General features: G+C 43.3%; 1 protein-coding gene across 4 annotated transcripts in view; it reads left to right on the forward strand.

Moving 5' to 3' along the window:
- The first annotated feature begins 1,123 nt into the window (after nt 1–1,123).
- Nucleotides 1,124–25,995, forward strand: part of Atosa (atos homolog A) — a 73,640-nt gene continuing 48,768 nt past the window's right edge. For 2 of the 4 annotated variants that reach the window (XR_009056976.1, XM_057766479.1), the window contains exon 1: nt 23,014–23,135. Coding sequence is in view for 3 of the 4 variants with exons in the window: in XM_057766479.1 (XP_057622462.1) it covers nt 23,099–23,135 (37 nt within the window). In the remaining variant the exon portion in view is untranslated. Of the gene's footprint in view, nt 1,517–1,925; nt 2,043–23,013; nt 23,136–25,995 lie in introns of those variants that run through there. The other 2 variants (XM_057766480.1, XM_057766481.1) reach the window with 2 other exon arrangements.

Here is a 25,995-nt window from a genome sequence, read left to right on the forward strand (position 1 = left end):
TGTGGTACATAGACAAAAACACAAGTGGATAAATACTTATACACATATGCATTGTTATATTTTTCCTTTGGCACTAGAGATTTGAACCAGGGCCTTGTGCATGCTAGGCAAGCACCCTACCACTGAGCAGTATCCCAAGCCCTCACTCATATACAAAAAAAAATCAAACCAAATCTTTAATTAATAATACTAGTATTGCCAATTTCGTGCTTTGCCAAAAACGTGGGTTAAAAATCATACCTCTAAAAATTTAGAAATGGAAAAACTATAAAGGGGAAAAGACACAGAGCCGGCCATAGTCCTTCCTGTTGTGATTCTCACTCATATGCAAAAAAAAAAAAAAGTTTCTTAAATAAGTGTGTTTTTTTCCAATGAAACTAGAACCTTGCAATTTTGTACTTCTTCATTTGGGTTTGCCTATAATCTGAGCGGCTAATAGCTGCAGCCCTTGTTGCTTTTTTTAGCTGTAGCAGATTCTTGACATCTGTTTGTGCTTAAGTGATGACACAACATCAGAACACGCAATGTCATCGTGTCACATTGTTATAGCACAACAAGAAAATTACAGCTCCCCAACAATAACATGATGTCAGAAGTGTCCGCTTGGTGGTGAGTCAGTGCTTTAGAAGTTGCGAGCTATTTTTAGCTCATCCAGTGCTTCTGAAGCTTGAGTCCTAGCAGATACGGAAAAATTTAGGGATGCAGAGGACCTGATATGTATGGCCCCCATCTTCCTGTCCTGGTCACAACAAACACGGGTTCTATGGGGAATTGCATGTATTTAGGGCTGGGTTCCAACTCTTCTGCGCCAGGCCAGCATCCCTGTGGAGGAGGAGGAACTATAATTATCTTCCCGTCTGGGGTAAGCCCTGGGGTGGCATCTCCCAGGTGACCCTAGTGCACTCTGGGCGCAGTTCCGTAGCTGCTTAAGTGCGCAGCGTAGGTGGCCCCTGTGGGTCCCGCGTCCTCTGAGACCCTGGCCCGGGAAGACAGGTCCCCAAACTCCAACTCCAGGGCGCGCGGCGGCGGCGTTGCCATAACAACCGGCGCGCGCAGCCTTGGCGAAGGAAGTGACGAGAGTGGGTTGGCTGTTGTTGGGACACGTGACCCGGGTAGTGTTTTGACAGGGCAAACAGTGAGAGAAAGAGTAGAGAGCGAGCGAGGCGGGCAGGCAGCGAGCGAGGCCGGTGGATGCGCGGGGCGCGGCGTCTCGGCGTCTGGGCGTCTCGTCGGCCGCGGGGTCGCTGCGCGCTGCGCTCGGGGAGGCGTGGCCCGGAGCACGGAGTGTGATGTGAGCGGCCGGGCGGCCGCGGAGAGCAGTGCCGGGAGGAGGAACGAGGGGTCCCGGAGGGCGGCGAGCGGGCGGGCCATGGGAGCCGCTCTCGGGTGGGCAGCGCCACGCGTGGGTCGGCGCGGCTGAGGACATGCCCGGGTTCTGCTGCTGACCGACTCCGACTCCGGCGGGAACCCGCCTACCGAGGCCTCGGCGAGGCTAGCCTGAGGGGGAGCCCCGCAGGTGAGGCCCGGGGGGCTGCGGGGGCTGCTGCGCCCCGGCCCCTGCGGTGGTGCCTCGGTGCCCAGAGGACACTTGACCGAGGGCTGCCTTAGCTCCCTTGGCCCGACTCTTCCTCCTCCGTGCCTGTCCCTCCAGGGCATAAATAGATCCTGCTTGTGCTTCCGAGACGCTGTGTCAGAGGAGGACACCTTGGCCTGGAGAGCCGAGGGGCGGGGAGCAGGGGTGCTAGGCCCGAGGACGCCCGGGGAGGCGGTGCACAGACTTGAGGGTTGTTTTTTTTTTTTTTCTTCAGACCTGCCCAGGGTTCTGTCACTGCAGTCTGCACCAGGAAGAGGCCTAACTTAGTAGTTTTTCTTGCAAGATCTAGGGGTTAAAACGAGACTCGAATGTTTCTTTTTTATTTTCATAGCGTTCGGAAAACGAAGCAGAAGCTGTTGAGTCAGCGGTGTGCCGGTTGGAAGAACCCACACCTGTGTTTTACAGCACTTTGGGTGGAAATTGGATGCGAAAATGAAGCCAGACCGAGGTAAATGATTTATTTAAGTAGGGCCTGAGTTGTGTTTTGTTTCTCTGTCTCCTTTCAGAGGCGTTAACCTAATTTTCCACAGGATCAACTATTCCTGTTTCAGACGTGAAAGGACAGTTTCTGTGAAGACACCAGCTGCCGAGGACGAGATGAGCTTATGGAGTGGGTGGTTGAAGTCGGATGGGAGGACCAGTTCTAGGAGAGTGTTTGGTGTGTGGCACAATGAAGGTGACAGAAATAGCGTTTAATGAGTGGCCGCATGCTTCGTGTCCTTTTTAGTTGCAGTTACTCATTTTTTAGGTAAAGTCAATCCAACTTCTGAAAAGTTTTTCGACTTTTGAAACTTCAGTTTGAACTTGATAAAGAGTATTATTTTATTATCATTACTGTTTTTCACTAGCTGTGTTTTGTTTTTGTGGGTTTGTTTGTTGTTTGCCAAGTTTTCTAGGCTGTCACAGATCTCACTGTGTAACCCGGGCTGGCCCAGAACTCACTAACCATCTTTCTGCCTTAGCCTCCACGATATTGGCATTACAGGCATGCGCCCCCCCCCCCACCTCTCCTTGGTTCATTTTAGTGCTCTTAGTGAATTCCAGTTGTTTTGTTTTTTTTTTTTTTAGAGTACCCCAGCTTCAGTCCCCTATATGGACAATTAGGGCCCAATTTTCCATTCTAAACCTGTATTATTATTATTATTATCTATTTTTTGTTTGTTTTGCTTTTTTCAAGACAGGGTTTCTCTGTGGCTTTGGAGCCTCTCCTGGAACTCATTTGGTAGACCAGGCTGGCCTTGAACTCACAGAGATCCACCTTTCTCTGCCTACTGAGCACTGAAATTAAAGGTGCGCCACCACTGCCAGACTTATTGTTTGTTTGTTTTTTCCACCCCACCCCCTGGGTGGGGTTTCTGTGTAATTCTGTCTGTCCTAGAACTTGCTCTGTAGATCAGGCTGGCCTTGAATTCAGGAACTCAGAGCCTCTGGCCTCAGCCTCCCAAGTGCTGGGATTAACTGCACCATTGCCAGGCTCTAACCCTACATTTTCAAGACTTAGAAAATAATGTCTATACCTTGCCCCTCCCCGTCACAAGCCTAGAAGATGGCTCAGTAGGTAAAGGTGCCACCAAACCTGATGATCTGAGTTCAAACCCTGGAGCCTACAAAGGAGAAAACCGACTCCTGAAAGTTGTCCTCTGATCTCAACCCATGCGCATTTGCACACACAGACCCAATATATGAATATTTTAACATAATAAAAAATACCTTAAAAAGAAAAAGTATAAATGATGTGTCCCATGTGGCTGTGGCTAGAGCCCATCTGCCTCAGTCTCCTGCACACTGAGATTACAGTCCCTCAACACCACACACCAGCCTTCTTTTGCTTTTCAGAGACTTCAGAAGTTGTTTGTCAGCCTTCTGATTAGGGATAAGGACAGCCCTGAGGCGAGTTTGATAAAATAGTAGTGGTTAGGAGTGAAGACTTCTTTATCAGTTGTGAGTTTGATTCCAAGAAATCGTGCAGTAGGTATCATTGTGTTCGGAAGGAAGGGCTAGACAATGGAACTCTTTGAAATCTCAGCTCTCAGGACTGGAAAAAGTGATTTATCCTCTGAAGCGGATTTTCAAGAATCTGTGCATTAAAATGGTTATTTTCCTATATCCATTTTTCAAAATGATTAGAAATACAAATTGTCTAGTTAAAGTATGTCTTTTGGTAATAATGTCTACTGAAATATACTAGGAAGAAGTGGGAGACAGCTATATTAATTTCATGCTTTCAGTTAGTTTTTGAGTGTTCTACTGTTAGTTGAAATAAGTGTACAGTTATGTCTGTAGGCATATCGTCAAATGCATTGCTGCTGAGAGGGTTGCCTGTGTACCATGCTAAGTTTAGATTTTTAGATTACATCAGTGACTGGAAAAACTGGCACCAAGGTCAGGAGCTGCATCTCAGAATAAACAAGCAAATAAAATCAAAGTCACTGTTTGTCTTGGATTCTTATTAAAAAGTTGCTTTAAAGCCACAGCAGTTGAAAAATAGCATTTACAACAGAAACTTTATTTATTTATTTCCGAGACAGGGTTTCTCTGTGGTTTTGGAGCTTGTCCTAGAACTAGCTCTTGTAGACCAGCCTGATCTTGAACTCACAGAGATCCGCCTGCCTCTGCCTCCCGAGTGCTGGGATTAAAGGCGTGCGCCACCACCGCCTGGCTAACAGAAACTTTATAAAGCATGTTTTACCTTAGATAAAACTGTAACTAAACAATAAAGGTTTGATTATGGACTGATACAAGTTAATAAGGAAAATAAATCCATTTACCAAGATTCCCAGAGAAGTGAGAGTGATTTTCTTTCCCTTGAAAGCTGTTGATCTTTTTAATTATTCTCAGGTCAGAAATGAAATAATCCTAAATCCAATGTTGCATTTTATTCCATAAAAACATGAACTGTTGTTGGGTGGTGGTGGCACACACTTTGAATCCCAGCCCTCCGGAGGCAGGGGCAGCCTGGGCTACAGATGAAGTTTCAGGAGAGTCAAGGCTACACAGAGAAACCTTGTCTGGAAAAAATAAAAATAAAACTAACCGACCAACAAACAACTAAATCCATGAACTGTCTAGTTCATGGGTTTATTTTGTTTATTGTTTTTGTTTTTCGAGTCAGGGTTTCACTGGCTGTCCTGGAACGTACTTTGTAGACCAGGCTGGCCTCTAACTCACAGAGATCTGTCTGCCTCTGCCTTTCAAGTGCTGGGATTAAAGATCTGCTCCAGTACCGCCCGGAGATTTTTTTTTAACAATGTTCAGAATAACTACAAATTCTTAACAAACTACTACAGAGACACTGAAGTAAGTTTTTCACAGATTTTTTTTCAATTTTCAAGCAACATGCTCTTGTCTGGTCTCATTTAGCCCAGGCTAACCTTCAACTTACTTTGTCATTGAGGCTGGCATCAAACCTGATTCTCCTGCCTCCACCACCTAAGTACTGGCATTTATTTTAGTACAAAGAAAGAGCGGCTGGAGAGATTGCTCAGCAGTTGAGAGCACCTGCTGCTCTTCCAAAGGAATTGAGTTCAGGTCCTAGCACCCACATGGTGGCTCACAGTCACCAGTCACTCCAATTCCAGGGGATCTGATGCCCTCTTTTGCCCCTCTTCCTCTCTCTTTCTCTCTCCCCCTCCCTTCCTTTCTCTATAAGACACACACAAAACACAGATGCTTCTTAAAGGAAAAAGAGTGCATACAGTCAGTATAGCAGCCTTAGTTGATTGCAAATGGGGTAGTGGCGGGGGACGCTGAAAATTGGGCGCCGTGTCAGGATCTAGAGAAGCTAGGTGAGACATTTTCTTGGTGTCTCTAACTTCAAGCACTCCACTGTTTTCTTCCGTTTGTTAAATCTGGTTTTTGGCCCCCTGTTTTAGCAGCCTCTGTTGCTAATGTTCTTGTTCCTCTTGTTTCCGGCTTTTAGTCTGTGTCCTGGAGAACTATGTGATCCTACTTGATACCAGGTTCTCTGTAAAATGAGGGCAAATAAGAGACTCTCAGGTACTGTCTAAGAACTCGTAAAGCGTGTGTTTTAATGTAGCAACTTGAAACTGTTTGCTTAAGAGGGTACAGCTGTGTCCACCCTCATTTTTGAGACAAGATTTCACTGTGTAGACCACATTGCTCTGGAACATGCTTTATGATTGGGTGTGATACTTGGTTGGCTGATAAAAAGCAGTGGGAATCACAGAAAAATCAAAATGCTTTTCGTTTCATGTCCTTCAGTGTGTGTGTGTGTGTGTGTGTGTGTGTGTGTTGCTCCTGCTATCTTCAGAGGCCATAAGAGGACATCAGATGCCCTGGACCTAGAGTTACACACAGTTTTGAGCCACCGTGAGAGGGCTGGGAACTGAACCTGGGTCCTCTGCAAGAGCAGTCTTCTCTTAACCACTGAGCCAGGTCCTCAGCCCTTCATTTCTTCTTTTTGGCACTAGGAATTAACCCCAGGGCCTGTACGCTCAGTACCCTTAAGTCATACCCTATCTCTTTGAGCCTTTGGAGGTGAAAGTAGTCTGTTTTTAGAGTTAGGCATACTATTTCTTGTGCAAACCAATCCGAACACAGGTGTATGGTGGAAGAAGACTATCAGAGCAGCCTAAGGCTGGAATCTCACATTTTTAATAATTTCTAATTTTACAAGCAATTTTTTAGTTATTTTGTATTATATAATTCACAAGTGTGTTTTAGGGGGAGGGAAGTTCATCAAAAGTGTATTTTGGGGGTTTAAGGTATAGCTCAGTTAGGGTATAGTTAGTACACTTAAAGCTCAAGATTCAATCCCCAGTGTGCATGTACTGATTTGCTCTGTGGAAATATGGATGCATGAATGAGGGAATGGATAATGAAGGGATAGATAGGTAGGTAGATGGCAGATGGATGGCGGATATATGGATGGGTGGGTGGATGGATGGGTGGATGGACTGACTGACTTGTTCCAAAGCATTCAATTTGCTTTTCACAGCAATAGTTTTTGAATGCACTGTTCCTTTGTTTACTGTAATGGAGAGAGTGGTGCAAATGAATTTAGTAGCAAGAGACCAGTCTTCTAGATTTTTATAAGTTATGCATCTCTAGTGAAACAGAAGTGTTCAGGCAACCAGAAATTGCACATTGTCTGCTGGTGTTGAGTGTGTGCATGTGTATCAGTTCCCTTTTATGGTGGGTATACTAGTTAACACTGCTTGTTAAGTAATAGAATACACTCAGTTAACATGTTACTGTGTAGCAAATGACTACATTCCACATACTCTATAGCATTTTTTTTTTTTTTTTTTTTTTTTGATTTTCGAGACAGGGTTTCTCCGTAGCTTTTTTTTGGTTCCTGTCCTGGAACTAGCTCTTGTAGACCAGGCTGGCCTCGAACTCCCAGAGATCCGCCTGCCTCTGCCCCCCCCCCCCGCCCCCAGTGCTGGGATTAAAGGCGTGTGCCACCACCACCTGACTAGAATTTTAGTTTCTTTTTTTTTTTTTTTGGTTTTTCGAGACAGGGTTTCTCTGTGGCTTTGAAGCCTGTCCTGGAACTAGCTCTGTAGACCAGGCTGGTCTCGAACTCACAGAGATCCGCCTGCCTCTGCCTCCCGAGTGCTGGGATTAAAGGCGTGCGCCACCATCGCCCGGCTAGAATTTTAGTTTCTTATAGAAAGCATCCAGATAGTTAAAAAGGTGAGCCTGAGTTCACAGCGAGTTCAGGTATGTGCTCCCAGCTTCACTGGTGGCGGTCATTTACATTAAAGTATTATACGATACATCTTAATTGGTGGGGAAAGTAGGCTTGAGGGAGTCTGGCCGTCAGTCCTGACAGTCCAAGTTTCACTCCTAAGACCCACATGGTGAAGGGAGACAACAGACACCCCCCCTCCGTCACACACACCACAAACAAATAAATGTAGAAGCTGGGGAAACCGCAACAACTATCCCTGAGCTCCTTGACTCCGGATGCTCCCGGTCCTCACAGCTCCAGTGCCTTCACAATGGGCTTTTTAATAAATAGTACCTTGGCTCAGAGTTACCCTGCAAATGAAGTTAACATACATAATGTGCTCAGAACAGCAGCTGCCACTTAGAAAGCATGCAAATGTGCTCTGCTGTTGTTGCGGTTGGACATTTTCTAAGGAAGAAGCCAGGCATTTAGAGAAAGCCGGGAGGAAGAAACAAAGGGGCTGATTGAGCTCCTGCTCAGAGTTGAGGTGATCTGAGTTAAGAGCGGCCGCCCTGTCAGGCTGTCACACACTTACGCTGATGAGCCTTGACACCAGGCGCTGACAGATAATTGCTCGCTTTGATGCGACTTTTGAGTCTGGGATGGTAAAGGGGTGGACAGGGAGGAACCCTATGTTTTTGCTTGTCATCCAGTGAAAAGGAAGTGATTTAGTGGACTGAGCACTGTCATTTCTCTGTCCAATGAGGAAAAAATCTGAAGGTAGACTTGGAAAGCTAATGTATATGTACACTGAATGATTTAAATGTTAAAATTTCATTTATCTTCAAACAGTGATGAATCTATGTGTTTTGAGCATCTTACGTAAACAAGTACAGAGGATTTTAGTTGTTTAATCAAATATCATTTATATTTATTCTTTTTCTTGTTTTTGTTTTCTTCTTGAGACAGAGTCTTACTCTGTATCCCAGACCAGCCTCAAGCTTGGAACACTCCTCCTGCCTTAGCTTCTGGACTGCCAGGGTCGCAGGTTTCCACCACACCTGGCTTGCTTTATTCTTTGGTCCCTCTCATTTTTACATCTGATCATGGTAGTGTCTTCCTTGCTTCTTCTGGAAGCTGAGAACTTTTTAAAGTGAGAACACTAAACTTCTTAGCGTTACCTATTCCTGGTGTTGGTATGATTTAAAGGGAAATCGCTATACTTGGAATAGCGGGTCATTCTCTCCTTACTTAGCTGGGGGAAGATGCAGAATAGACCCAGTCTGCCAATTCACACATCTCCAGCACTCAGCAGCATGAGGTGGAAAATTATCACAAATTCCAGGGCCTGCCTGGGCTACAGAATGAGTTCCAGGCCAGTCTTGACTTCAGAGTGTGATGTTATATCCAAAGAAACAAAAGCAAACAACAAAATCGGAGTAGTTCCATATTATGTCTGAGGTTCCCGTTGGTCTGACTGGGCAAAGACTGCAGTTCCTAACCGAAACATTAGACCCAGGGCTGAATCCGATACGTGAACTCCAGGTAGACATCTGAGGTGAGCTTCCACACAGTTCCCTTTCACCTAGACAGTACTCATCAGATAAAACAGGCCTTGTTCATACCTTCCTTTTGTTTACACCCAGTGCCACTGGCCACCTTTTTAGAGTTGGATTATCACACTTTTCATTTTATCGAAAAAAGCCCTTCTCTCCAGGATCTCATGGTGCTCCTTGTTTTTGTCTTCTAGGCTGGAATGCCATTTCTTTCAGAGAGGTATTTTTTTTCCCTGATTACTCTCATGTTCTTCACTCACATTAACTGTTACTATTGATATGTCTGTTAAACTAGATGTCTCTTGCTGTTCTGTGTCAGCATTCTGTGATCCTTTAATAGCATTTACCAAATTTTGTAATTAGTTATCTTTTTTTTCTTGTTTGCTGTCTGTTGATAAATGAGGCCATAGTTATATTCCCTGGCTCATCGACTTTGTAGACAGCAGGTATATTGTCGGTGCACCTACAATACATTGATAGACACTTGTTAAATGAACTAATGAATGGATGAATGGCGAGTACACATCAGTGTGGAAGAAATGGGAGAAAGAAAAAGTAGATATTGACACCAACTGAAATTTTTCCATCTTAGGTATTTCTCTGAGCTGTAACTTGGAGGCTATTATCACAACTTTATACCTGATTTTTTTCAAACCTATTTTATTTATTTTTTAAATATTTATTTATTTATTATGTATACAATATTTTGTCTGTATGTATGTGTGTAGGCCAGAAGAGGGCACCAGACCTCATTACAGATGGTTGTGAACCACCATGTGGTTGCTGGGAATTGAACTCAGGACCTTTGGAAGAGCAGGCAATGCTCTTAACCACTGAGCCATCTCTCCAGGCCCCTGAAACCCATTTTAAAACATTTGCCCATTCCAAGACTGGGATTGCAGGTTGTGGCCACTGTGCAGTTTTATGCAGTGCTAGGGATCAGCCCCAGGGCTTCTTGCATGCTAGCTAGGCAACCCCTCTACTACCAACTGGGCCACATCACCAGCCTAGCGCTTTCTTATTGAAAAAAGTGTGTGCATATGTGTATGTTGTAAAGTCAAGTTGAACTGAAATAAAATACTATAAAATAAGTAGGCAAAGGCTCTTTGGTCAGGTGTCAGTGGTCTCTATGTTATCTGATTAGCAAGTGATCCACAAAAACATTTGGAGAAAACTCTGATCACTTTCCTCACGCTCAGCTGGTTCCTATTGTTTCAGGAGGGAGGGAATAAATTTTTGTGATTTGGGTCAAGTCCCAAACCTCTTTCCTCATCTAGAAAATGTGTTTGGCTCAGTATTGTTTCTGAGCTCAGGTGAAATGATGCGACAAAGGACTCTGAGCTGGAATGCTATAATGACACTCTTGGTTTACCCTGAAGGGAGAATCTTTTTGAGTAGGAGCTGAAATGCTCCAAGGACAATCAGGTGCTTCACAGTTGGGGCTTCTCTCCTAATCGCAACTTACACATTTAAAATTGAATTACGGGGGCTGGAGAGACGGCTCAGAGGTTAAGAGCACTGCCTGCTCTTCCAAAGGCCCTGAGTTCAATTCCCAGCAACCACATGGTGGCTCACAACCATCTGAAATGAGATCTGATGCCCTCTTCTGGCTGCAGACACACAGACAGAATATTGTATACATAATAAATAAATAAATATTTTAAAAAAAAAATTGAATTACGGCCTGGAGGGATGGCTCAGCCGTTAAAGGCTAGGCTCACAACCAAAAATAGAAAAATGAATTACTCCTCATTCCCCCACTTGTTATACCAAGTATAGAGTCATTTCAACTAATAAATGCATATATAGATATACTTTTTATTTTCAGAGTTTGAGACAGTATCTTATTTAGCCACCTGGGCTAGCCTTCAACTGTCTTCACAGCCCAGATGGGACTTGTCCCTTGCCTTGGCCTTCCACGTAGCTGGGGTAATGGGGCTGTACCACAGGCCCAGCTTGGTTAGATGATTTTCCAGGACTATTAAACCATGACCATCATTTAGTCAGGTCAGTTGGACCCTCTTAGCTGTGTGATGTAATGTAACAAGAGTTAAGGATCTGAGACCTCATGATTAAATCTGGATTGAAATTCTAACTGCAGGGGCTGGCTGGAGAGATGACGCAGTGATAAGAGAAGTTGCTGTTCTTGCAGAGGACTTAGCTTCAGTTCTCAGCACCCACATGATAATTCAGCTGTCTTTCACTTCCAGGCACTCACATGGTACACACAGAATAAATAAATATATATAATATTCACGTACTATAATGCCAATATTTGTCATACCAAAATGACCCTTAGACAGTTACATTGTGTGAGTAACAGTTCTTGCTCTGACACTGTCAACCCGAAGCCTTTTGGAAAGTGAACTGAGAATTTGGCAGTGGCAGGCACCATATGCCTCACAGGCAGGGGTATGGGTTAGCTCACTTGTCTCGTGGGTTTCAGAAAGACCTAGCCCACGCATAATACAGGAAGGGATTTAGGGTTAGCTCTGGTTTTTGCTTTTCCTCATCTATTCTGAAGAACTGAGTATTTCAGAACTTTGTTATAAAAACTACTTTTAACAGGCACAAAAGGTCAACAGACTATGTCCCCATCAACACTGTGTGCACTATGCAAACTTGAAGTTGAAACCCACATTGAACTATGCAGACACCACAAGAAAGGGGAAGTAGGTTAATCCAGCTGTTTCTGGGTGGTGATGACCAGTTTAGAATAATACTAGGGCAGAGAGATTGGGGCAGTGGTGGGCACTAGGAATGTGACGGAAAATACAGAATGATGAGTTACTAGCCAGAACTGAAGTTTGGTAATTGAGAGCATTGCCTAGGATTCCACAGGACTTGGACCAGGCTCTTCTCCAAGCCCAGAATTCAGACTTGTATCATGGTACTGTAAGTAATAGCCAATGTCAGTTAAAACCTTTGGGGGAGAGGGGTAAAGAACTGGTCATTAATGGGACTTTCTTTCCTTTTAGTTTTTTGAATTAATGGTAATTTCTGTGTATCATTTTATAATTTGTTAGCTTTATAATGTAAAATTGTAAAATGAAATACTCTGGTGTTGTTTTTCTTTTTCTTTTTCTTTTTTTTTTTTTTTTTTTTGGTTTTTCGAGACAGGGTTTCTCTGTAGCTTTGGAGCCTGTCCTGGAACTCCCTTTGTAGACCAGGCTGGCCCCGAACTCATAGAGATCCGCCTGCCTCTGCCTCTGGGATTAAAGGCGTGCGCCACCACCGCCCAGCGTTTTTTTTTCTCTTCTAAATGGGGATATTTATTCCTGTAAGGTTATCTGTGGGTTGAATGAAATTATATGATAAAGAAGAACTATATATGTACTAAACATAAGAAATTATTTAGTCTTTTTGTTTGCTTTTTTAAAACAAAACAAAACAGGGTCTTAGCATGTAGCCCAAGCTAGTCTGTTCTTACTATGTAGCCTAGGCAGACCTTGAACTCAAAGCTGTCTACTGCTTCTGCCTCCAGAGTGTTGGCATTACAGGCTTCACCACCCCAACTAGCACAAGAGAGTCTGTGTCTAAGCATGTGTGCTTATATGTCACCTGGGTGTTCCCCACACATAGAGAGGATTAAGTCAAGGCAATGAGAATCCAGTGGGAAAAGGGCCAGAAGCATCGAGGCCAGCACAGTTAGTGATCTGATACAGCTGTGACCTAGGAGTAGGTGCACATGTAAAGGGGACCCCACTGCTGGGGTCTCTGAGAAGTTCCCTCAGGGCCATAATAAAGAACACACACACACCTTCCCTGATGTGGAATTCAAAATTGCTGTGGAATGAATTTAGATTTTTTGTGGCATTGTTTTAATGTCAACATAGATAGCTACTTCATCTGTAAAATCCCTTCCATTTTTTGAGGTCTTGCTAAGAAAAGTTATGGTTATACAGAACAGTTTCTGCAACTCTGACTCGTAATTGTTTGTCTCGTAGCAGCTTGTAGTCATCAGAAATGAGCTGATAGCGAGGGAGCCCCAGAGCTGTGATTCCATCAGAGTGCTATGGGGTGATTGATGGTAGCCAGGAAGATGGATTTAAAGGTGTACAACTAAAAAGACACAGCAGCTGTGTTGAGCCTTAAAAGACACATTTTATGTCGACATAGATGGGCTTTTTTTTTTCAATTGTGGGTTGAGACAATGCAAAGGGCATTCTAAGGAGAGCTGCAATTTTGAATTTGAATGAAAATGATCCCCATAGGCTCATAGGGAGTGGCACTATTTGAAAGGATTAGGATTTGTGGCCTTGTTGGAGTAGGTGTGACCGAGTTGGAGGCAGTGTGTCACTAGGGATCGGCTTTGAGGTTTCCAGTGTCCAAGCCAAGCCCAGTGTTTCTCTTCCTGCTGCCTGCTGATCTGGGTGTAGAACTCCTCACAGTTACATTTCTGGCCCATGTCTGCTTACCTGCCACCATGAAGATAATGGACTAAACCTCTGAAACTGTAAGCAAGCCCCAACTAAATGCTTTCCTTTATAAGAGTTGCTATGGTCATGGTGTCTCTTTACAGCACTAGAAACCTTAACTAAAACAAGGTAGAAGACAGAATCTTGGATTGAGGTCTAATTTAGGAGTAGAAGAGATTCAATTTTTTAATTAAGCCAAGAACTTTGGGCTTACTTAATCTATTTGGTGGACACTAGCTAGTAAGTACTTTGGGATGACGACAGAGAACTTTTTAGAAAAATCATTGGATTTTGTTTCTTTAATTTAGCTGTAAGCAAGCCTAGAGATAATACGGACAGTCTTGAGATCATGTTTTAGATCTCAGAGTTACATTGTGACCTGCACTTAGAAAAATTACTTAGCACTAACCTCTGCTTCCTCTTCCTCGTTTATCCTCCTCTTTGCCTTTGTTCTTTGATTATGAACACGAAGAGTTAGTTTTCTCCATTCTGAGAGTTCGTGAACTACCAGTGTCGTGCACAGCACTAATCATCATGTGCTTGCTGTTTTATGATACTCTTGTCGAGCAGTAAGCTGCACTAGTGTTTAGCTACAGGTTCTAACATGTGAGGGAAAAACACACATGGTAAGGTGGGAAGACAGAGGTTCCTTTTCCCATTCTAGACAACTGTTTGCAGTAACTTAATGACTCTTATGTAATTAGATGTCTTATCCTTCAGCTTCCTGTGAGCCCTGAGCATGACGATCCCTGCAACATGGATCAGTTTTGCTGGCTGTGTTGGGGAGAGGATGGTCATGCATCTTTCCTTCCCCATCCACAACTAAGGATTAAGGAAGGAAAGCTGGTGGACAGCAGACGAGGCTTTTTTAGGATAGGAAGAGCATGAAGCAAAAACTACGAGGGTCTGGGTCTTAGTTCTCTGGCTGTCTGTGTGAATAGTCACCCTCCCTTTAGCCTCTTCATCTGATGGCTGGATGAGATGACTTCTGGGCCCTTCTAGGTTCATTGTCCCTTTATTCATAACTCCTTTCTGTTTCTCTGGACATGTCTACTTAAAAGCTGGGAAGGATCTAGCCAGACCATTGAGAAAGTGTGTTCTCATCTTAGCAGTGACTATGCAGAGTGAACACTGGTCCTGGAGGTCTACTGTGCTCAGCTTGTCATCATCTAACCTTGACCTGTGCCTTTCTGGTAACTCGGGTTGAAGAGTTCAGGTGTCTACCAGGTACTCTGAATGGCTCAGTTCAGAGGGAAAGCCTCAGGTTACATACATAGTGGCACAGATTCAGCTGTTAGAAGCCTGAGTGAGAAAGGCTTTTGGAGAATGTGAAGCTCTTTAACTTTTGCAGTTAAGAAAACCAGACTTTGTACCATGTGTACATAATACCTTTAATCTTAGCACTTGGAAGGCAGAAGCAGACAGATCTCTGAGTTCAAGGCCAGCCTGCTCTATAGAGTGGGTTCCAGGACAGCCAAAGATACACAGAGAAACCCAAAAAAAGAGTAAATCTTTAAAAATGGGGGCTGGAGAGATGACTCAACAATTAAGAGCATTGGCTGCTGTAAACGGAGGGAGACAACACTTTTGTTTCCTGGCCACTCAGGCCCAAATAATCATACAAAAACTATTAATTACAACTCTATTTGACCAACAGCTTAGGTTTATTTCTATCTTAAATTAACCCATGACTACTACTACTACTACTACTACTTTTTTGAGTTTGGGTTTTTGAGACAGGGTTTCTCTGTAGCTTTAGAGCCTGTCTTGGAACTAGCTCTTGTAGACCAGGCTGGCCTCGAACTCACAGAGATCCGCCTGCCTCTGCCTCCCGAGTGCCGGGATTAATAAAGGTGTGTGCCACCACTGCCCAGCTATATTATTTTATATCTTACCATGAGGCTTGTGGTTTGTTACCTCACATCTTGTTTCTTGGGCGGCTACATGGCATTTGGCTGACTCCACCTTTTTTTCCTCCTCTATCTCTGCTTGGATTTCCCACCTTGCTATATTCTGCCCTGCCATAGGACAAAGTATCTTCTTTAATAAACAATGATAATAAAACATATTCATAGCATACAGAGGGGAATACCACATCAGACCGATCTTCCAGAGGTCCTGAGTTCAATTCTCAGCACCCACGTAGTGGCTTACAACCACCTGTAATGGGATTTGGTGCCCTCTTCTGGCCTGCAGGGATACATGCAGGCAGAACACTATATACATAATTAATAAATAAATCTTTAAAAAAATTAAGCTTTGGTCAGGTGGTGGTGGCACACGCCTTTAATCCCAGCACTTAGGAGGCAGAAGCAGACAGATCTCTAAGTTGAAGGCCAGTCTGGACTACAGAATGAGTTCTAAGAAAAAAAGAAGGAAGGGAGAGAGGGAAGTGGTAGGGGAAGACAAGGCTTGGAGAAAAGTATTCACCTGTCCAGCTGTAAAAGCTGGCTTCAGTTTCCTAGCTGCACAGCATTTGTTGTAGGACCTGTGCACAGGGCTGTTGCAGCTGTCAGCGGAGGTGAGCTGTGGAAAGTGTTGAGTCTACAACTTGATTCTAAACAATTTGCAGTGCTGCTTATTGCTGTGAATGCTAGCATTTCTTCAATACATAGGTTGATCACATCTTCCAGGTGCTCTGACAGAAACCTACAAAGGTCAAAAGAGAGGCTGAGATCAGAGAGAAAGTGGTTAAGACCTCCAAGAAAGAGAACAGAGGACAAGAGGAAGTCAACTGTGCAGGGAGTCGGGGCAGAATGTTCCAGGGCAAGGTGTCTTGTACAAAGACACTAAATTTAGGAAGAGCCTGGCCTCCTCTTGGAACTGAAGGAAGACCAGGTACTGACTACACTTTTTTTACTGCCTTAACCTGATTGCTCACTTGAGTTTTTATTCTCCAAGGGAAGAGGGTGCATCCAAGCCCTTGACTGTGTCTCTTCTTCCTGCCACAGAATTGGCTTTAGAGAGTGTTTATAAACCAGTGTCTTGCTCATCTCTTGCTTAGTCAACAAGGGCACCTTGGAGATGAGTAGAAAGGGACAGGCAGGATGTGTGAGGAGTTTGGTGTGCCTTGGTGTGTTTCAGAAGGATCTCACATTGCCTGCGTTGGCCTTGAACTCCCTACAGAGCTGAGGTTGGCCTTTGTCGTAAGTCACATGACTTAGATCTGTGGGCCCTCACAGGCTTTAAACTGCTGATAGTCCTAGCTCTACCTCCTAAGTCCTGGGATTACAGATATGTGTTGTTGTGCTTGGATTTCATATGGTACCTTAAAAAATAAAATGAAAATATTAGCATACCTTCATAGAGTATATTGAAATAATTTCAGTGATAGTTGACATTGCTGCTCTGAGATAACCTTTTCCCTTCTGCCAGAGTCATTTGTCAGTTTTTCTGCATGCATCGGTGGCTAATGTTTTCCTTTTCCTTATTTATTAAAAAGAAATGGAGCTAGAGAGATGTCTCAGTGACTTAATAGCAGAGTACCTGATTCTTATTCCCAGGACCTATGCCAGGCTCATAGCCGCCTGTATTTCCAGCTCCTGGGGATCTGGCAACCTCATCAGACCTCTGAGGGCATCCACACTACACACATAAATAAAGAAAAATGGATTTTTTTTCTTTTTTAAATGACAGTTTTGGTTTCTTTGTTGTTTTTCAACACTTTAATTTTACTACCTGCTCTCTCTGTCTCTCTCTCTCGCTCTCTCTCGCTCTCTCTCTCTCTCTCTCTCTCTCTCTCTGTGTGTGTTTAATTAGTTAACTAAATTTAGTGCAGCGCTGTGCTGGGGGTGGAACCCAGAGCTTTGTGCATGCTAGGAAAGTCCTTTACTATTCAGTGATGTCCCCATCCCTGTTTTTTGAGAGAATCTTTTTGTGTAACCCAGGCTGACCTCAGACTGCCTGCCCTATCTTCCTGTCTCAGGGTGTCTAGTGCTGGGATTACAAGTGTGTGTCACCAGACTAGGTTGACTAGGTCTGTGTCTGTTCACCTTACTTATTTTTTGCTAAACTTCTCCAGAATATAACACAGAATCTGTCACTGACAACAGCCCCGTTAATAGAGGTGACAGTAAATATATCAATGACAGGCATATAAGTTGGAGTTGTCACTCACCAACTGCTTTAGTTTCTTTAGTCAGCCTCTTAATCTTCAAAATACTATTTCAGGAACAGAAGAATAGGTAATTATGGGCTCTTAGCACCATGGGAAAAGCTTTCAGGAAAACATCGAGTTATCAGAATAAAAAGTATTGGTTCTAGTTGACTTGAAAGTAGCATGCTTTGCAAGAACAGGGTGTTAGCAAACCCAGAGTGCATCTGTGAGGAAGTACAGAGAGATCCATGTGCACCTCGACACACGCTTTATGTAATAATGCTGAAATTAGCCATATGCTATAGGGTATTAAAATGAATTTTTACACCTGATCTTGATGCTTATTGTATGTGACTAATGTGTGTGCAGATATTATTAGACAAAGTGTTTGCCCAGTAGCTTAGATTAAAATAACCCCTGTTCTAGCTCATTTTAAACAATGTAGTATGAATGGTGCCAAAAGAACCAGCTAGAACATTTTCTTCTCTCCAAGATCATAGGTCTTGTAAACAAGGCTCTGGAGGTACTTTGCAAGGCTCTGCTGCTGCCCCCCATCTAGGTCATTGTAACCCAGACCTCTGCACAGATGAGGATGCCAATTAGGTTCCTTTGAGTCTTATAATTTATATAAAAGACGCTTTTGACTGTTAATAACAAAGCATTCTGGGTGCTCTTTTGCCACCCAAACCATCTCAGCAAATACAGACTCCTTGTTCGGCATTCATGGGAGAGGAAATGAATGTGGCTAATATCTTCATTTATCCCTAGGCCATCCCACCAGCATAATACTCTGTTTTTAATTTTCAAAAGGGCGTAGCTGTGTCTAGAACCGTTAACCATGTTAAATTTTAACTATTTTGTTATCTTTCTTGCAACTTAATTATTGTGTTAAATGACAAGAAATGTCAAAAATAAGAATAGAGACCTTTGGTAGTGAAGATCAGTTTCATCTCTTTGTTATTTATCTGTATTGCTCTGTGTGTGTGTGTCTGTCTGTCTGTCTCTGTGTCTCTCTTTTCTGTGTATACATGTGGGGAGGTGTTGGGAGTGCTCTGAATTTCTTTGTTATAGCCTGGACCTCATGTATCCAAAGGTAAAGAAACTTAAAATATTAGCTGGGAATCCAGCTGAGGGCATTGTACAAGCACTGACTGCTACTGAGCTGTGTTTCCCTGCCCAAGAAGAGACTTACACATTCTTGAATTGCTTGAAGGCCAAGTGCTGGGCTAGATGGTTTGTGGCATTGGAGAAATCTTTATTTTCACTTCATGAATAAATAAGCTCAGGGAGCTTTTGCTAGGACAGAGAGCCTCCGCCCTGAGTGATCTTTGCAGTGAGGTTAGCGTTCATGTGAAAAAGTGCCTGCACTTCCCACCTGGGCTTTTGTCTCGGAAGTTCACCCTGGGAAGTTAGAGCCTAGTCGTGGCGCACCTGGCAGCCTTCACAGCTTTGTCTCATTTGGCCTTCCTTGTGCACTCTTGGAGCATTTCAAAGCTGCACTTCATTCACAGAGCTGGTTGGAAGCCAAGTTTAAGTCTTCGGTCTGTGGCTCTCAGGTCACTGTCCATTTTCACTTGCTTCACTTCCCTTGGACTGAGCGAGTGACCTCTGTCATGAGTTGACAAGCTTTCCAGCTTGATCCTTTTGTTGTTCACCTCATGGCCTTGCTGCTTCCAGGTTTCCTACATAACGAGTGTTGCTTTACAGATAGATGGTTTGTTTTGGTTTTGCATTTATCCTCCTAGGAGCACTCTGCTGCTGAGGTGTGTCCCAGCCTGATTGCAGCTTTGGCATGCTGTGGGCTGTAGTGGCAGAAACTAGCTAGAAGATAGAAAACATTAATGCTTTCTCTTAATTTAGACACTTTCCATGTTTAAATCTTATCCTTGTGTGAGTCAGTATTTGCCTTATGGATGGAGATGGATGGATGGATATAAGAAGCATTGGTCCAGTGTGGTGGCACAGGCCTGTAATTATATCTGCTCATCATGCTGAGGCAGGGAAGCCCAAGTTCAAGGTCTGCCTGTGCACTATAGTGAATTCTGGGTCAGGGAAGACAAGCAAGGTTTTGAGACCCCATTTCAATTTAAATAAGTAAAAAATTGGCAAAGTAGGTATGGTGCCGAGCAACTGTTATCCCAACACTTACAGGACTGAGGCCAAAGGATCACTGTAAACTCAAGGCCACCTTGGCTACACAGTGCGTTTGAGGTCAGCCAGGGTTACATAGCAAGACTCAGTGAAGGAAAAAAAAGACAGACAGACAGAAAGAAAGAGAAAGAAAGAAAAATAACCACTGTAGATGTATTTCTGTGATAATGCACTTGTCCAGCATGTTCAAGGCCCTTAGTTCAGTCCCCAGTGTCTGTCTGTTGTCTGTCTGTTTCCCCCTCACACACAGCTTCTGAGGACATCTGTGTCTAAGCTCTTACAGGAAGAACTACATTTGAACCTTAGTTTTGTCCACTTGACTCCTGTTACTTGGGCAGTAGCAAGTCAGTTTTCTCAGGTGTTCGCTAACAACTGCCTGAGAGTGAGAGGAGGTGGGTATGTAGCAAGTTGGGTGGCAGCTCCTATGTAGTGGCTCCCCAGTGTGCATATATCCATGGTAGTTACTGAACATACCCACATTGCTTGACAGGTACCTTTGAAAGGCCCTTTTTGTTCAGGAAGTGTCAAAGCTTGTACCTAAAGTATCTTAGCAGTTATTTCTGCTACAAGGAAACATGGATAATCTAAAACAATCTAAAAAGTTGACTTTTGAAGTTCTTCCATTTTCTATTTGGAATAAATATATTGTTTTAAAACCCATTATAAAAGATGAGCTTTCCTGTCAGTTTCCTTGCATCAGGATAACAGAAGTAACTTCCTGAACTGGGCCATGTAGATTGTGTACTAAGTGTATGTGTGGCGGGGCAGAGACTAAGGACAGCAGCCAGCCCTTGTGTAGCATCTGTGTCTAGACTCTTGGCCTACGGATAGAGATCTGCAGAACTGAAGCTGTGCTGCCAAGCGTATCTGTCATTGCTTTGTTTACTAAGGTCAGCAAGACTCCTTCAGAAAGACGGAGGGTGCTTTTCAAAATACTGGAAACCAGCAGCACAGGGGGAGCATTCTACTAAACAAACTTTTCCTGGTTGGTTTTTATTTTTCAAGGTGGTATGCTTTAGGTTATTAATTTATAATTACATCCTGACTAAATAATTTTTTATTTGGTTTTTTGAGACAAGGTTTCTCTGTAGCTTTGGTGCCTGTCCTGCAACTAGCTCTTGTAGACCAGACTGGCTTCAAACTTACAGAGATCCACTTGCCTCTGCCTCCCGAGTGCTGGGATTAAAGGCGTGGGCCACCACTGCCCGGAGTGACTAAATAATTTTAATGTATCTTCTGAGTTCTTTTTTTCTTGCTTAGTATATATGTATGTGTGTATTTGAAACAGAGTATCATTATGTAACCCAGACTGGTCTCAAAATCTGATTCTTCTTGCCTCAGCTTCCTAAGTGCTGGGATTATAGGTGTGCACTACACCTGGCCTGGAAATTTTTTCTTTATGCTGTTGAGCCATACTCTAGTATCAGTAAGCACTCAGTAGCATAAGCTGTTAACCACAGAGCTCAACAGCATAAATGAAAGGAAGTGTTCCCATTCTATCTAGGAACTATTAGTATTGTGTTTATTTCCAAGACAGAATCTACACTACATAACCCGAGATGACCTGGATATTGTAATCATCCTGCCTCAGCCTCTAGAATGCTAATGTTGCAGCTGTGTTCCACCATGCTCAGCTGTGTTTTATGTAGTCTTCTCTTTTTTGAAAGATAAGAAAAGTTGATTTTGAAATACAAATTTATTAAACCAGATTTTTAATGTGATCCCTTCCATGAACCAGTTTTCTTATTTGAGCTTTGGAAATAATACCCTCTATTCATTTGTGTTCTATTCATCTTCAGTAGTTTGGGGATAAAATTAAATTATGTGGGATTAAGTTGGTGTGGTGCTGGGTTAGCAGTCATGACATGCAATGTGGTACTGCCATCTGAAGAGCATGCAGTGTGGCGGAGGAAACCCCATAAAGTGGCCACTTGCAGCAGCAGTATACTAGGTCCAGTACTTAGGGGCCCTGAGGCTAGTCTTGAACCAGGGAAGTTTTTAGTGACTTTGTACTTTTCTCTCTTACTGTGAGTCAATAGAAGATTCATGTTTTGAACCATTTGGTCTGACTTTAAAACTCTGCCTTCTCTACGGTAGCATTCCTTGAGTTACCTGCATCAAGTCACAGGCTCATTCTGTGTTCTCAGCATACCCCTACCCAGCCCCTCAGGAGAGTAGGGAGCCCTTCTGCTGCCTGCACAGTAGGGTTAGAGTTAAGTCTGGGTGTGTTTACTTGTGTGTTACAAACCCCCCGATCTAGACGCTTCCTTGGGGTGGTAATCCTGTGGATTCTGGGGCTGTTATGAAACTGCCGTGCTGTTTGTGGCCTCTCGTGTAAAAATAGCCCTGTGGTGCTCACCCAGCGCAGTGGCCAGTATTTCCATCGTCCTGTACTCCCCCCACCTAGGACACTTGAGGTAAACAAAGCTCCCAGTAACAAGCAGATTGCTGTGGCTGCTCTGCAGATCTCTCAGAGCTGCCACCAAGAACTCATAAAGGTTCCACTGCTTTAACATTCAGAGCTCTATGCCCTGCTTGATGAGACAGATGTTCAGAAAAACATATCTGAAATAGAAACATTTGTGATCCTTCCTGTTTGTCCCTTAATACCAGAGTTGAGGCTCCCAGGCTCTTACAGGGACTTGGGGTATGACAGTGACACAGAGATTGCCTGGAGAGCACAAGGCCCTAGGTTCAATAACCAATGCCACTAAAAAAAAAAAATTTAAAATCCAGACAGCTTTGCAAGCTGGCAAGGTGTTTTTTGCTGTTGATGTTCATGGAGACAATATGGGCTAGTATACATGAAACCTGAAAAATATCAGTACCTTCCCATGTCCAGGTAATTTTGAGATAAAAGTAAATGAACTTAGATTATGTGCCTTGCTTCATGTAACAAGAGACCTTATGCTGGAATTCCTACACTGTAAGAGCTCAGTAAGCATCTTGTGACTTTTCCCTTTTGACTCTTACTCTGCGACCTGCTAACCTCGTAAGGCACTGGGATTTGTGAGGTCAGACAGACAGGCCCTGCCTGCCAGTTGAGTGCCTCTCTGGTGGTGTCTTTCTAGGAGTTTGCTGATAGTAGTAGGTAGATACTGAAGGTCTGTACTGCCTTCACATGGTTACTATTTCTGTCTTTACGTGTTGTTTGAGGGTTTCGCTTGAGTGAGAACACGATTTACTTGAAGTGGAAGGTAATAAATGTTTCCCCTCCCTTCCCTGCTTTGTCCTGGGTTTCATGTACAACAGTAACAATCAATTTTATCTTACATACTTCTGGTCTTCTAAGAGCAATTAGAAGTACAAGTGTTGGGGCCCCGTGCTGGTCATTGTCAGTTCGCTGTTCTTCCCTTTCAAGTTGCCTAAACACAGCTGAGTTCTTAAGAGGAGCAAAGAAAACACGACAGTGCTGCCAAGTAGACAGGAAGCCCTGTGAGCGAGCAGCCGACCCAGGAGTGAGGTTGAGCACAGCCCGCATCCAATCAGCTGAGCGCACTGTTGCTATGTGCTCCCTACTCTGCCTTTGTGAGGAGCCTGCACCGGGAAGTGCTGCGCTCCGCTCAGCTCCCGTGCTTTCCACCACTGCCGACAGCTGGATCCCTCCGTGGCTGACAGTGTAGCAACTGACAGCTGGAGGCTTCTAGGATGGTTTTCAGTGGGAACAAAGGGCTCCGAAGACAAGGTGTGTAATGAGGTGTTTTCAGTGGCTTTGTTGTCAAGCGTCCAGTTTGGGGTGGTTGTTGATTGTACGGCTGCTTTATGTGGATTTTTAATAAACAGGTCCAGAGATATGATTGGACTTTGAGAGTCATGGGACATAGGGAATTGTTCTTTGCTGCAGATAGCCTGTTTTCTTTGAACTGCATTGCCTGAATGATTATTAAAATGCTAATCTGAACAATGAGTGGGAAGAAAAGAAACCAGATACATACAGTGTGCTCACTTTAATGAGGAAAAATGTGATAGAAATGAGAACGTGGAAGAGGGAGCGCAGTTAGCCAGAAGTCCTGGCTGCGTGCACAGAATGCATTTTAAAACAAAAGCTGCCAAGGAATGTTTGGAAAATCTGTTATGTATGTTTAGTTGAATTAATTATTTCTGAGTGAGATCAAAACTGTCAAGAATTAGCTTAGTGATTTTTGACAGGAAGGGAACCATACTGCCCATCCATGTGCACTTATGAAAAATGCTCTCCAGAATTAAACAGGCTCTTAATTTTTGTGCAGTTTTATGCAGTTCAGATAGGATACGATGATGTAATTCACCACTAAATCAGTTAAATGTCTATCTGGAAAATAGAGCAAGAGATTTTTTTTTTTTTTTTTTTTTTTAGAGAGCAAGAGATTTTGAAGCCAACCTACAAATGTTTATTTACAATAGTATTTTAAGACTAAAGTTAGTCTCCTAAGTATAATTCTACACCTGGTGAGCTAATTGCAAGTATTAAAAAATTATTAATTAAACAACACTGATTTAGTAATTGAATAGGTTATAAGGTACAGTTTGAGGTCTGAAAATACTGGCCTATATAATGAGGGTTTTTGGTTGTTTCCTTCCTTTTTTTCTTTCTCTCCCCCCTCCCTTTTTTGTGCATGTGACACAGGGTTTCTCTGTAGCCCTGGCTGTCTTTGGAACTCACTCTGTAGACCAGGCTGGCCTCGAACTCAGAGATCCTTATGCCTCTGCCTCCTGAGAGCTGAGCTGAGATTAAAGGCGTGTGCCACCACTCCCTGGCTTCAGTTTTTTAATTAAATACTGTGAAATCAGAATTTATATAATTGATACAGGTGATGATTCTTTAAGCTAATTAAAGTAAAACAGAACAATTAGCTAGTTTCCTATTTATGAACATTGTTGACCTGTAACTAGTACAGGCTTTGGTTGTGGTTTTACTTTTATTTTGTGGTACCAGGGATCAGATTCAGGCCTTCTCCATACTAAGCAAGCACTGTGTCTCTGAACTACCTTGTCAACCATCACATTTTCTTTTATGTGGTTGTGTAAGTCATTCCTTTTCAATTCACTTTGAGACTTGTGTCTGAACTTTTTAATCTTTATAAACATTCTTTGGAATAGGATTGTTTTCTGTTCTTTTCAAAAAGTCCTTGTAATTAGAAAGTCATAGCAACCAATGTCAGCATTTTTGATAAGTGAGGAAAAGATGTTTCTTTCCTTTGTAAACAACTTAAAATATGTTTGTGCTTTTATGTCCTTTGTTACTTATTTTTAACAATCCATTTGTTAAATCTTGCTGGGTCTGGTGGCACACTCCAGTATTCCCAGCCCTTGAAAAGCTGAGGCAAGAGGATCACAAATTAGAGGCCAGCCTGGGCTACAGAGCCAGACCCTGTGTTTAAAAGAAGAAAATGACCACGTGGAGTCAATCTGCTGTCTTCTCTTTTTGAACTCATTCTCATCAACTGCTAATTTTATTGTCTAAGTTACATAATCACAACCCAGAGCTTTACTTAAAATGTTTTGCTCTCCAGTTCCCTTTGGTTTACTTCATAAGAATTAATTGAACTCTAGGTGCAGGCTGTTTTCATATGCTGTGAAAGATGGGAGAACACAGAGCTGAGCACACTCACTGGTCACACAGGCTTTGCTGTATCCAGCAGGGATATTCCTGGCAGAGCCTTCCTCTGCGTCCTTGCTGAGCATCTGAAGATGTTTTCTGTATGAGAGCACTGGGAATCCCGTTGGCTGTCAGAATCTTGGGATGACGGACAGCTAGAAACCAGTAGTCAGAGTGGCGGTGCTATCTAGATTAACTCCTGGTTTATTGATGGTAGAAATTCCCCTGCCTTCTGTATCAGATCTGTAAATTGACTATATGCCTTTGCACTTTGCTTTATTGAAGCAAATGCAGTTCTATTTATCAGGTACAGTGATGTAGAAATTTGCCTGTATGTTTTGAAATCCGTAAACTGTGTTATGTAAATACATCTCATTTCCTAGTCCTAAATTCTGCCCTGTGTTGGAAGGAGGAATGTTGTAGGTGGTGCTGGGGCTTAGGCCAAGTGGACAAACTAGGTAAGTGTACTGCCACTGCGCCTCTTCTCCAGCGCGGTTCCTAACTAAGCTCTGCTGTTTAAACTTTTGGGACTAGAATGAGTACCAGTCTGGCAGCAGTGGCTTTTCAGTCTAGGCCTGTGAAATCATTGCTACTGTAGATGTTACCATAGATGTGTGCTTCCTTGTTCTGTAAGTGTCCCCTAAATGCTGCATGAAAGAACCTTGAGCTTTCCCCTGCAGAAACTCCCTGCTTGTCTGTAGCCTGAGTACAGGAAAGATTAGTTTACATAGTCAGCTAGGTGGGGCAGATGGATCATAACTTTTCTTTCTTTTGGTCAGCTATTCTCTCTTCCTCCCCTCCCTTCTCTCTCTCTCTCTCTCTCTCTCTCTTCTCTCTCTCTCTTTCTCTTTCTGTCTCTCTCTCTCTGCTTTTTCCATTTGTTTTCTTTGAGACAGTGTCTCATATCCAGTTGGATGAACTCTTGAGCTCAGGTGACCATCCTGCCTCAGCCTCCCCTAACAGGAAC

This window comes from Chionomys nivalis, chromosome 4 (assembly GCF_950005125.1).
Source record: "Chionomys nivalis chromosome 4, mChiNiv1.1, whole genome shotgun sequence".
NCBI lineage: Eukaryota > Metazoa > Chordata > Mammalia > Rodentia > Cricetidae > Chionomys > Chionomys nivalis.